This window comes from Hemiscyllium ocellatum, chromosome 10, assembly GCF_020745735.1.
Source record: "Hemiscyllium ocellatum isolate sHemOce1 chromosome 10, sHemOce1.pat.X.cur, whole genome shotgun sequence".
In the NCBI taxonomy this organism is placed as follows: Eukaryota; Metazoa; Chordata; class Chondrichthyes; order Orectolobiformes; family Hemiscylliidae; genus Hemiscyllium; species Hemiscyllium ocellatum.
The window spans coordinates 85819216-85832957 of record NC_083410.1 but is presented as its reverse complement, the minus strand read 5'-3'; the positions used below and the strand labels follow the sequence as shown (position 1 = coordinate 85832957).

Sequence of the window (13742 nt, the reverse complement as noted above, 5' to 3'; positions counted from 1 at the left end):
AACAAAAGTACAGTTGGATTTACATCTAGTGTGGATAAGCTTTTAGAATTGATCATTATGGAGGTCATCACTTGGAAATCTGTGATTGGATTGAGTCAGCACGACTTAGCAAAAGGGCAGACTTGCTCTTTGAAGGAGTAGCATGCCCTGTGAATAATGGGGAGCCTGGTGATGTATTGTACTTGGCTTTCTAGAAGGCATTTGACAAGGTTCCACATAAAAGGTTATTGTGTGGAAGGAGATCACGATACAGGGTAACATTAGCTAGGAGATAAGATTGACTGGCTGGCAGAAAACAGGAGTGTGCATAAGTGGGTTTGTTTCCCATTGGTAGCAAGTGACAAGTGGATCCTGCAACTGTCTGTGCTTGGCTGTCAACGTTTTGCAATTTACTTCAATGACTTAGATGTGGGGATTGAAGGCATGGTGGACAAATGTGCAGATGAAACAAACATAGTTTGGAAAGTGTGAAAAGTGTGCACGCATGTAAGTTAAGTGAGTGGGCAAAACCTAGCAGATGGAGTTCTATATGGGAAACTGTGAAGTTGTTCACTTTGGCAGGGATAATTAAAAGAAAGAGCAGTGTTACGATACGGTGGTGAACCCTTCTGCTAATTAAACCAAACACCTTGCCCTGTAATCTGTTAAGTGTGAGTGAAAGAACTCCCCAAGTTCCACCATTTAAAGAAAAGAAATATCAATTTTATTCATTAACTCTAAAAGTGAACATTAAACAACTATTTACAACTCTAAGCCTCCTTTCTCTTAAAGGTTTCTTATCTACCTCCAATTCTATAACAATAAACTGATGAAATAAATACCCCTATTAAAATTATATCAATTTAATTTTCAAAACCAAACTGTGGCTGTCGTGGTGTCTGTCTTCTTTCAGCTGCAGTTCTCGCTGGATCATCTTCGGTCTTTTGCTGCAAAGATGTTTCATATGAAAAAGGTATTTTTGATAGAGAGTTTTAAATGGCAGTCTCTCTCTCTCTCTAGCTGGCAGTTTGTCACTCTCTGCCTAACTCTCCAAAATGGGAAGACGCAGCAGGTCAGGCAGCATCCAAGGAGCCTGAAACGTCAATTCTCTTGCTCCTTGGATGCTGCCTGACCTGCTGCGCTTTTCCAGCAACACATTTTCAGCTCTGATCTCCAGCATCTGCAGTCCTCACTTTCTCCTAGAAGATTTTAACCTACTGTGCCTACTGTGAATCCTCTTACAAGGATGCCTTCCTTGAAGAAGCTCTCTTCCTCCCTCTACATTCCTGAAGAAGGGCTTTATACCCCAACCATCATAGGATCGTCTCATTGGTTCGATTTTGTCAAAAACAATAAATGCAAATTCGATTGGGTTTTCGCATCCTTGGGCATAGTTTAAACTGATTGGTTAAATTCAAACTGTTGTGAAAACAGCCAAATGTAACATATTTTCAAGTTTCCAGTACACTCTCAAACAGCTAGTCAGTCACATGACAAGTGCCTGCAACACCTCAGTACTGAATATCTTTCAGTCTCTTTTAAAGGTACAGTACACGTCTTCAACTTCATAACAAGTAGTATTGAAAAAAGTAGTGGAGGCAGGATCGTTAAATATCTTTAAGGTGGAAGTTATCAGAGATGAATGTGAGTTTGAAATTTGGAACACAAACAGACTAGCCATGATCTTACCAAATGATGAAATAGGCTTGAAGGGTTGAAAGGCCTACTAAAGGAAAAGTTGCTAATTCATATGTTTGGAATTTTAATTAAATGTTTGTCTTCTACCCCTTGAATGCCCTGACATGCTGTACATGATTTCACAAGGTATCAGCAACCTTTCACCTCCTCATTCAGCTCACTATTATTAATGTGGGAACCTAGTCATTAAGGCCTGGTAGCCTAACATCTCTGGTTAGAATTTGCTAGAATTCATTTTTAAGCAATAAATAGCATGGCATTTAGAAAAGTATAACACAGAGTCAATATAGTTTGGTAAAAGGAAATTACTTTTGCAGATTTTATGTATTTGGATTCCAAAAGGTATTTGATAAGGTGATGCATAAAAAGTTTTGCACAAGATAGGAGTTCAACATTTTTGGTTAATGTATTAGCATGATTCAGGATTAGTTAACACACAGAAAACAGATAGTTTAGATTAACGGTCTTTTTCTGCCACAAGGGTCAGTCCCTTACTATTTATATTAATGAGGTAGAGGAAGGAGCAGAGTATAATGTATCCAAGTTTGCTGATGATGTAATAGAGCTGGAAAGGCATTATGTGGTGTGGGCATAATGAATCTTGAAGGGGATTTGGATAGATTTAGTGAGTGGGCAAAAACTTGGGAGATGGAATTTCAGGTAGGAAAGTATGAGGTCGTGCACTTTGATAGAACAAATCAGAAGATAAACTTTATTAAAATGGAGAGAGATTCCAAAAATTGCAACACAGAGAAATCTGGGTGTTCTTGTGCAAGTGACACAAGAAGGTTAGAATGCAAGTAATTCAGAAGACAAATGGAATTGTAAGCCTTTATTATTAGAGGGTTGGAATTTAAAAAAAAGAGAATCTTATTGCAAGTGTGGAGTGTTGTTCAGTTTTGGCCCCGTATTTAAGAAAGGATATCGGAGACAGTTCAAAAACGGATTCACTAGGTTGTTTCCTGGGATGGAGAGGTTGACTTAGCAAGACTGGCTGAAGAGGTTAGGTCTTTGTTTATTAGAGTTTAGAAGAATGAAAAGTGATCTTATTGAAATATACAAGATTGTGACAGATTAATGGTAAGGTCCTAGGGAGTGTTGCTGAACAAAGAGACCTTGGAGTGCAGGTTCATAGCTCCTTGAAAGTGGAGTCACAGGTAGATAGGATAGTGAAGAAGGCGTTTGGTATGCTTTCCTTTATTGGTCAGAGTATTGAGTACAGGAGTTGGGTGGTCATGTTGCGGCTGTACAGGACATTGGTTAGGCCACTGCTGGAATATTGCGTGCAGTTCTGGTCTCCTTCCTATCGGAAAGATGTTGTGAAACTTGGAAGGGTTCAGAAATGATTTACAAGGATGTTGCCAGGGTTGGAGGATCTGAGCTACAGGGAGAGGCTGAAGGTTGTGGCTGTTTTCCCTGGACCGTCGGAGGCTGAGGGGTGACCTTCTAGAGATTTACAAAATTATGAGGGGCATGGATAGGATAAATAGGCAAAGTCTTTTCCCTGGGGTTGGGGAGTCCAGAGCTAGAGGGCATAGGTTTAGGGTGAGAGAGGAAAGATATACAAGAGACCTCAGAGGCAACTTTTTCACGCAGAGGGTGGTATGTGTGTGGAATGAGCTGCCAGAGGAAGTGGTGGAGGCTGGTACAATTGCAACATTTAAGAGGCATTTGGATGGGTATATGAATAGGAAGGGTTTGGAGGGATACGGGCCGGGTGCTGGCAGGTGGGACTAGATTGGGTTGGGATATCTGGTCGGCATGGACGGGTTGGACCAAAGGGTCTGTTTCCATGCTGTACATATCTATGACTCTATCTTGACATAGATAGATGGAGAGAAGATCTGTTCACTAGCAGGGGAATTTAAGGCCATAACATTTCAAGGAAGTAGCCCAGATCCTGACTTTGTCAGTGCTGTACATGATTTCACATGGTATCAGCAACCTTTTACCTCCTCATCCAACTAGCTATTATTAATGTGGGAACCTAGTCAGTAAGGTCTGGTAGCCTAACATCTCTGGTTAGTATTTACTAGAATTCATTATTAAACAATAGATAGCATGGCATTTAGAAAAGCTTAACACAAACAGAGTCAACACAGTTTTGTAAAAGGAAATTAACTTTGCAGATTTTATGTATTTGGATTCCAGAGGGTATTTGATAAGGCGTAAAGTGGATATTCCAGGAGAGATGCAACTGGTTAAACTACTTGGATTTAAACAAAACAAAATTTATTTATAAGATTACCGAATGAAACACAAACAAACGATAACAAGACATCAAATAACTAAACCTATCTGAAAACCCAGCAGATTATAGCAACTTAACGATGCTGTTCCTGATATTTGCAACAATCCCCATAAATGCCCCTTTACACAAAAGGTAATATCAAACACAGGGTCTTACAGGGGACAAGTCAGAGAGATGGGTTTTGCATGGAGCTGCTTTTTTGGGTCCAGCAGCTTCACAACTTGCCTGACTGCTTTCAGTGAATAGTTAGACTGCTCAAAAACCAAAGCAAACCAGAAAAAAGCTGAGCTGGGAAAACTGGCCACTCTACTTTCATTGTACAAGTGTTTTGTTTTTAACTTGAAAGCCTTTTTCCTAAATTAGTATCTGTTAGCTATAATAAAATAGGCCCTAAAATCCTGCAAACATAGACTTTTCAGAGTCTGTGTCTTTTACGACCTCTCTGAAAAAATGCAAGAACAACATAACCTTGTTAAAGGAACAGCATCATCACAAGGGAACATAGTTACAGAGTAAGGTGCACTCATTTAAAACTGAGATACAAAAGGAATTTGATTCTGGGGAAGGCTGGACTAACATATGAGGAGAGATTGACAAGGTTAGGGTTGTTTTTGCTGGAGTTCAGATGAATGAGGGGGGAATCACATAGAGACTTATAAAATTCTAACAGGACTGGATAGAGAAGATGCAGGAAGGATGTTCCTGATGTTCGGCATGTCCAGAACCAGGGGACATAGTCTGAGGATTCACGGTAGACCATGTAGGATAGAGATGGGGAGACATTTCTTCACCCAAGTATTGGTGAACCTGTAGAAGTAATTGATGCCAAAACATTTATTGTATTCAAGAGATGGCTAGATATAGTAGCTGGGGCAAATGGAAGCAAATGTTATGGGGAGAAAGCAGGCTTAGGCTATTGAGTTAGATGATCAGCCATGGTCATGATGAATGGTGGAGCAGGCTTGAGGGGGCTGAGTGGCCTTGTATTCCTATCTTCTGTGTTTCTATGGTTTTTTTCTCTCATGGGATAGTGAGTGATGGATACTCCCTACTGTAGATAATGATAGAAGCTAGATTGCTGAAGGTATTAAAAGTAGTAGATAGATGTTTTTGTAGTGTAGAGGAGTTATGGGCTACGAGGCACTTGCATGGAAGAGGAGTTGAAGCCTAGAGAATTCATCCATGATCTTAGAGAATGATGGAGCAGCCCTGAAGGGCTATTCCTGCTTCTTTCTCTTATGTTCTTATGAGATCCATCCATAAGATCATTGAATGTTGTGGCTGTAGCACATTGAATATTTCTGCACACAGGTTGTTCAGGAAACAAAGAATTAAAGTAAGAAAGGGGTTTGTTGTTGGTATTGGTTATCACAAATGTGTTGTGCTGGAAGAGATTGCTCCTGAGGGACCAAGGGCAGTATCTGTCTGGGTACACGGAATTGAAAAATAAATCAGAGTTGGTAATAGAGAGTATGAAAAGACACTGGCAGGTAACATAAAAGCGAATCCCAAAATTTTCTTTATCTACATAAATGATAAAAGGAAAATAAAAGGATGAGTGAGGCTAGTTAAGGATCAAAAAAGCTTGGAGATGGGGCTATAGCTGATGTCTTAAATAAATATATTGCATCTGTAGGAAGTAGATAGTGCAAAGGTCGTGGTTAAAAAGGAGATAATTCAGGTTTAAAATCAATAAGGAGCAGATTTTAGACAGTCTGTACTTAAAGTTGATATGACACCAAGATCAGATGAGATGTGTTGAGACTGTGAGAAATGAGTGCAAAAGATTGTGGAGGCACTCAACATCATTGTCTGGTATTCCTTAGATTTGGAGCTAGGGGGTAGTGGGTGGACACCAGAGAACTGGAGCACTGCAAATATTACAGCCTTGCTCAAAAAAGATAAATCTGGAAACTACATTCTAGTCAATTTAGCTTCAGTGGCAGGGAAGTAATGCTATTGATATGGTATGTATAGTTAACCAAAATGTATTTGATACAGCACAACAGCATTGTACATGTGGCACATGGAACAAAAGGGACAGGAGCAATATGAATATGAAAATAGCTAAATGTTAGGAAACAGACAGTAGTGTTCAGTGTTTCAGAGTGGAGGAAGATTAGTAGTTGAGTTCCCAAGGATCAGGTTTGCGACATGTGCTTTTCCTGATCTATATCATGAGTTTGGTATACAGAACATAAAGTCAACATTTGCAGATGATATACAATTTAGAAGCATTATGAACTTAAGAGGATATTGTAGAACTTCAAACTCACAATGATGAGTTGGTGAAATGGGCTGTCAAGTTGCACATGAAGTTCACTGCAGGGAAATGGAAGTAATTTGTTTTGGTTGAAAGAACATTGACAATATGAAATAAATCGTACAATCTAAAGGAGATGCTGGAACAGAGGATTGGGAAGCTTACAATGACCACACGTTACAACTAAAAAGGAAATAAGGAGGAAGATTAAAGATGAGGGTAAAAGAACATTGCAAAAGTTTCTTTAGATATATAAAGGGCAAAAGAGAGGCAGAAGTAGACATTGGGCTATGGCAAATGAAGCTGGAGAAGTAGTATTGGAGAACAAAGAAATGGCAGAGGAACTAAACAAGTACTTTGCATCACTCTTACTTGGAAGACATGCGTAACATTCTAAAGATTCAAGAGAATAAGGGCGTAGAGGTGAGAATGGTGGTCATCACCAAGGAGAAGGTGCTAGAAAACTGAATCATCTGAAGGTGGACAAATTACCTGGACCAGATGGATTACAATTTGCCCATTTCAAACAGATCATTTATCCTGACTTTGTTCTGTGAGTTAGCCAATCTTCTCTCCATTTTAATAAATCATTCCCAGCGTCATGCACTCTTATTTTGTGTGATAACATTCTTTGTAGAAACTTACCAAGTAACTTTTAAAGTCATTAACATCTACTTGTTCCCCTGAACCTGTGTTTGTTTAATTACTTCCTCAAACAACTCCAAACATTTGTCAAACATGATCTTTTCACAAAATCATGCTGATTCTGCCTGAACATCATTTTCAAATGCCCTATTATAACTTTTTTCTCCAGGATCAGATGTTAGGCTAACAGGCCAATATGTTCCTGCTTTTTTGTCTCCCTCCAGTGCTGGATCAGAGTTGGGACCACAATTGTTTACAATTTACAGATGATTTAGAGTTGAGGACCAAGAATAGTGTGTCAAAATTTGCAGATGATACTAAAATGAGTGGTACAGGAAAGTATGCAGAGGACACTGAAAGTCTGCAGAGGGATATTGATATATTAAATGAGTGGTCAAGGGTCTGACAGTGTTGGTGAATATGAGATCATCCATCTTAGTGGGAGTAACAGCAGAGTGGACTATTATTTAAATGGTGAAAGGTTGCAGCGTGCTGCAATGCAGAGTCACCTGGATCTCCTTGTGCTCGAATTACAAAAGGTTCGTTTGCAGGTGCAGCAGGTAATTACAAAGACACATGGAAGATTATCCTTCATTGCGAGAAGGATAGACTTGAAAAATAGGCTGGTTATGGTGATGGTGAGGCCACAACTGGACTACTATATACAGTTTTGGTCCCCATACTTGAGAAAGGATGTTTGAGCACTGGAAGAGGTTCACGAGTTTGATTCCAGAGTTGAGAGGGTTGACTTGTAAGAAGAGATTGAGTAGACTGGGACTATACTCATTTGAATTTAGAAGAAAAAGGGGGATCTTATAGCAACATGTACAATTATGAAGGCAATAGATAAGGTAGAAGCAATGAGATTGCTTCCACTGGCGATTGAAACTAGAACTAGGGGGCAAGGCCTCAGAATAAGGGGGAACAGATTTTGGACTCAGTTAAAGAGGAACTTTTCCACCCAAAGGGTTGGGAATCAGTGGAATTCCCTGCTAGTGAAGCAGTTGGAGGTGACCTCTTTGAATGTTTTTAAGACTTTTCGTCATTTATATAAATGATTTGGATATGAACAAAGGAGATATGGTTAGTAAGTTTACAGATAACACCACATTTGGAGGAATAGTGGACATAGAGAAAGGTTGCCTCAGAGTCCAACGGGACCTTGACCTGATGGGACAATGGGCTGAGGAGTACCAGATGGGGTTTAATTTAGATAAATGTGAGGTGCTGCATTTTGGAAAGGCACATCAGGGCAGGACTTATACATTCAATAATAAGGTCCTGGGAAATGTTGCTGAACAAAAAGACCTTGGAGCACAGGTTCATAGTCCCGTGAAAATGGAGTTGCAGGTGGATAGGACAGTGAAGAAGGCATTTGGCATGCTTTCCTTTATTGATCAATGCATTGCGTCTAGGGGTTGGGAGGTCATGTTGCAGCTGTACAGGACGTTGGTTAAGTCACTTTTCGAATACTGCTTGCAATTCTGGTCTCCTCCTATCAGAAGGATGTTGTGAAACTTGAAAGGGTTTGGAAAAGATTTACAAGGATGTTGCCAGGGTTGAAGGGTTTGAGCTATAGGGAGAGGCTGAATAAACTGGGGCTTTGTCAGCATCTGTGGAGAGAAATTAGAGTTAGCATTTTGGGTCCAGTAACCCTTCCTCAGAACTTTGATGCTGCCAAATCTGCCGAGCTTTATCAACAATTTCTGTTTTTGTTTCTGAGTTACCGCATCTCTCTATTTTTATTCTATATCCAATCTCCTTCGCTATTTTTGATATGTTACACTTCTTGAATGTCGTCCAGTAGTGATTGAGCAGAAGTTTCTCCTGGAGGATATCTAGAAGTTGCAGAAGTAAAAAAAGACATTAAAACCAAATAAATAGTTTGATCACACATTAATATCTCAGCAAATTAGGTTAAAGAAAATAAGTAATTGAGTTGATTTAATATGAACTTTAAGAATATTGAACTATAATGATTTAAATATTTGTATTTAACAATAATGATTATGCTTTTGGGCTGTGACTATTATATCGTAAGTGTATCCCTATCTGATTTCATTGGGGTCTTGTTGATGGACTAAACTGCAGATACTAATGTTATGCTTGATGTGAATGTAGTAGGATTTCCATTTTCAAGATTTTAGCGTTCTGCCATACCTCTTTCTGCCAGTTAGAGGAAGGGTGGTGGGCAAGAAAATGGTTTAGAAACTAGGTCTGGGCATATATCACAAACTTTCATTGGAAATTTATTAGTTTTTTTTTCATTTTTAAAATTAGTTTTTGCCTCAGCTCCCTGGTAATAATGGGTCACCAACACCAGATGCCAGAAAGCAGCTTCGTCAGCAACGGTTCGATCACCTTCCTACCATCTGACAATCTCTATCAAACCTATGGTTCTGAAGTGAAACAAATATATAGATGTAATGTACTCAAGAAAGGTTTCTGTATAAGACTGAAGTGGTGATATGGATATTATTTTGCTTTATTTTACTTTCTGTAAATATGATTCATGTATACATTAATTAAAAACAACAAACCACATTTCACATAAAAGGTTTTCTTGTTCATTCTTCTTAGTTAGATGAGAAGTTAAATGGTACATTAAAAGTACAAATAAAATTCCAGGGTAGAGGTGCATAACAGAAAAGAGTTGCTGTCTGTGATCGTCTACATCGAGTAAATACTGTTAAGTTATTTAAAGATTGGTTAGGCCATTTTTGAATACTGCTTGCAATTCTGGTCTCCCTCCTATCAGAAGGATGTTGTGAAACTTGAAAGGGTTTGGAAAAGTTTTACAAGGATGTTGCCAGGGTTGAAGGGTTTGAGCTAGAGGGAGAGGCTGAATAAACTGGGGCTTATCCCACTCACTCCCAAAGATTCATCTTCCAGTGGCCTTTTCCTTAATATAATGAGCCATTTTTTTCAAAAGACTTAGAAAATTAGATTTCCATCTGAAGGTTGTTTGGAATAAGATTTGGAATAAATGTTTGAAAAAGTCTTTCAAGCCTCATGTATATAGAACTTCATACAATGGCTTAAATGAGATGCAGAGAAGTTATTTGGCTATTTCTGAATCATATTATAGAGAATAATTCAGTTTATTAATAATCTTAAATTTTTACATAATTCTGAATTCTAACTTAAATATTATTTCAGAGTTTTTCCTTTTTTAAGCTCATACTGGAGATTACAGAATGGGAAAATGGGGGCTTGCTGTAAGTTAATAGGAGTAACATGGCTCTTGCTGACAGATAGGATAGGCATTTGCAATAGTTGATTGCTGTTCCTAGCTTGCTAATATGCTGGTTGCTGGAATGCCTGTAGGGTTTTTCTGATCTGCTCACTGAGTCATTATGTTTTATGTGATTTGACTGATTGATTCATTTTAGAAATGCAAAGTTTGTGAGAAGATTTGTAGCTCGGGTGCTCGTTGTGGTTCTGTTCGCCGAGCTGGGAATTTGTGTCGCAAACGTTTTGTCCCCTGTCTGGGTGACATCCTCCGTCCTTGGGAGCCTCCTGTGAAGCGCTTCTGTGATCTTTCCTCCGGCATTTGTAGTGGTTTGAATCTGCCGCTTCCGGTTGTCAGTTCCAGCTGTCCGTTGCAGTGATCGGTATATTGGGTCCAGGTCGATGTGCTTATTGATTGAATCTGTGGATGAGTGCCATGCCTCTAGGAATTCCCTGGCTGTTCTCTGTTTGGCTTGTCCATAATAGTAGTGTTGTCCCAGTCGAACTCATGTTGCTTGTCATCTGTGTGTGTGGGGCTACTAAGGATAGCTGGTCGTGTCGTTTCGTGGCTAGTTGGAGTTCGTGGATGCGGATCGTTAGCTGTCTTCCTGTTTGTCCTATGTAGTGTTTTGTGCAGTCCTTGCATGGGATTTTGTACACTGTATTGGTTTTGCTCATGCTGGGTATCGGGTCCTTCGTTCTGGTGAGTTGTTGTCAGAGAGTGGCTGTTGGTTTGTGTGTTGAGTCCTAGTGGTCGCAGTTGTCTGGTTGTCAGTTCGGAAATGCTCTTGATGTTTGGTAGTGTGGCTAGTCCTTTGGGTTGTAGCATGTCCTCATTCCGTTGTCTTTCCCTTAGGTATCTGTTGATGAAATTGCACGGGTATCCGTTTTTGGCGAATACATTGTAAAGGTGTTGTTCTTCCTCCTTTTGCAGTTCTGGTGTACTGCAGTGTGTTGTGGCCCTTTTGAACAGTGTCTTGATGCAATTTCTTTTGTGTGTGTTGGGGTGGTTGCTTTCGTAGTTCAGGACTTGGTCTGTGTGTGTGGCTTTCTTGTGTACCTTTGTGGTGAATTCTCCGTTAGGTGTTCTCTGTCCCATCACGTCTAGGAATGGGAGTTGGCTGTCCTTTACAAATGCAACTTTAAGATGTGGAATAAAAGGTATTGATATAACTGCACCAAATAATGAGTCACAAATCAAAATGATCTTGAATGGCAACCTCAGACTTTTTTTAATAAATGCCACTGTAACAATGTATATAAGGACAGTATGTTATGGGAATAATATATAACCAAAGACAAAAGGTATATCACAAATTGACCAGAATGATGGCAGGGATGAAAGGCTAGATTTGTGAAAGAGCTCTTTACCTGAATGTTCACAGCATTCACAACAAGATAGATGAATTGATAGCATCAACGGAAATAAATGAATATGTTATGATAGTCTTTAGAGATTCCATAGATGAAGAAAATTCTAACTAGAAGGATGCACCATTCATGGCTTACTAAGGAAGTTAGGATGGTACCAAGTAGAAAGAAAAGACACGCATTGCTAATAAAATAAGAGTGGTAGGTCAGAAAATTAAAGAAGTCTTAGAAATCAACAAATGTTAACCCAAAAATTAGTAAATAGGAAGATTTTGGACTATGATGAAAAAAAGCAAGAAATATAAAAATAGACAGCAAAAGCTCTTCAAGTGTATAAAAATGAAAAGATGAGCTAAACTGAACAATGGGTCCCTGAGGGGCTGAGACTGACAAGTTACTAGTAGGAAAAGAGGAAACATAAACTTTGGAATTAATGTTTTGTTTTTCGAATGTCAAACTGTTACTACTGGAGATCCCCAAGGATCGGTTCTAGAATCTAAATTACTTATAATCTATACTAATGACTTGTATGAAATTGAGATGTAATTAAATAAATTGAGGTTATGTATCCTGACAAAAACCATACCCTATTACAGCTAGATAGGAAAACAAGTTGTGAGGAGGATACAAAGAATTTGCATAAGGATATAGATAGGTTAGGTGAATGGGCAGGAAAATGGCAGATGGAGAAAAACATAGAAAAATGTGAAGCTGCCCATTTTTGGTGGGAAGGAAAGCAAAGCATTTAAATGGAAGGACCGCTGTGCACAGGTGTCTGTATCCTACCTGAAGCACAAAGTGCCAGCATGCAGGAACTGTACTAATTGTAATGAGGTCAGCCGGGTGGACCTCATGGGACCGTTAATCTGGTCCAATCAGGGCGCACTGACTGACGGATACATACAGGAGGGGCACTGCCTGTCACTGACCACTCGGGTGTTTTCCTATCTTCCTGGTGGTGGAAATTGAATAAAGATTCGTGCAGCTTGTGTCTCACACCTGCACACACACACACTATGGGTGCTGGGGAAAAAAAAAAAGCACTACTGCAGTTAGGCAGTAGTGTGGGAAAAAAAAAATGAACCAGGAGAAAGGGCACTGCTTGTCACTGGACCACTCGGGTGTTTTGCCTGTTAGGAGCTGGACCAGTGGCAGTGTGTGCCTGAAGAAGGAGAAGAAGAAAGAAGGAGAAAGAGAAGAACAAGAAGGAGGTGGAGGAAGGAGGTGAGAGCTGTGTGTTCTGGGCCTAGCTTTGGAGCTGCAGTGGGGCCCACTCCCACTGCTGGTCTCTGGGACCCCGCCTGGGCCTGCCTCCACCACCGCAGCCTGGGACTCGCCTGAGGCCCCTTCCCACAACCTCCTCCACTGGTGTGACCTGAGGCCTACCTCCACTGCTGGGACCAAGGGCCAGCCTGGGACTCGCCAGAGGCCTGCCTCAAATTCTGCTGCAGCCAGAGGCCTGCCTCCACCAGCGCTGCCTGGGACTTGCCTGGGGATCCCTCCCCAACTGAGGGCCTGCCTGGGACTCGCCAGAGGCCTGCCTCCACCACCGCAGCCTGGGACTTGCCTGAGGCCACTCCCCGCAGCCTCCACCACTGCTGCGACCTGAGGCCCACCTCCACCGCTGCTGCCCAGGACATAATTTTGGGGCTGCCTGGGACTTGTCTTGGGGACCCCCCCAACAGGCCTGCCCCCAACACTGCAACCGAGGGCCTGCCGAGGACTTGCCTGAGGCCTGCCTCCACCACCGCTGCCTAGGACTCGCCTCGGGTGACTGGCCTCGGGCACCTCCCCAAGGACTCCACCGCGACTACTGCCAGAGGCCCACCTCCACCGCTGCTGCCGGGGGCCGACGGAGTATGGCGAGCCCGAAGGTCGCAGGGCCCAGCCGGACCTACGCCGGGGTAGCCGCTGCCTTGGGCTCGGCTGGCCCAACCCCGGCCGCAACCGCATCCCCCTTCAGGCACCTGACCAAACGCCTGGGGGTCAAGGCCTATCCCCATCCCAACATGACCATCGAGGCCTGCAGTAAGGCCATGGCTAGTGTGGTCGGCCCACTGGCCATCGTCGCTGCGGCCCGCATGTACGGGAAGGCCGTCTTCTTTCTTAAGACCGAGCAGGCGGTCCACCTGGCCGTGGAGAGGGGGCTCACTGTGGGCGGGACATATTTGCCAGTCGACCCTTTGGAGGTCACGGCCCAGAGAGTCGTGATCTCCAACGTCCCGCCCTTCATTGCCAGCGAGCTCCTTCTTCCCCACCTCAACACCTTGGGGGAGATCCGGTCAGGTGTTCAACCGCTCCTGC

At 41.7% G+C, this 13742-nt stretch overlaps 1 protein-coding gene across 2 annotated transcripts in view; it reads left to right on the top strand.

Moving 5' to 3' along the window:
• Window positions 1-9255, top strand: part of LOC132819490 (cyclin-dependent kinase-like 4) — a 65389-nt gene extending 56134 nt beyond the window's left edge. The window contains exons 9-10 of one of the 2 annotated variants that reach the window (XM_060831029.1): window positions 2829-2834; window positions 9117-9255. In XM_060831029.1, coding sequence (XP_060687012.1) covers window positions 2829-2834; window positions 9117-9212 — 102 coding nt within the window. In that variant the 3' untranslated portion in view covers window positions 9213-9255. The remainder of the gene's footprint in view (window positions 1-2828; window positions 2835-9116) is intronic. The other variant, XM_060831028.1, reaches the window with a different exon arrangement.
• The last annotated feature ends 4487 nt before the right edge of the window (window positions 9256-13742 follow it).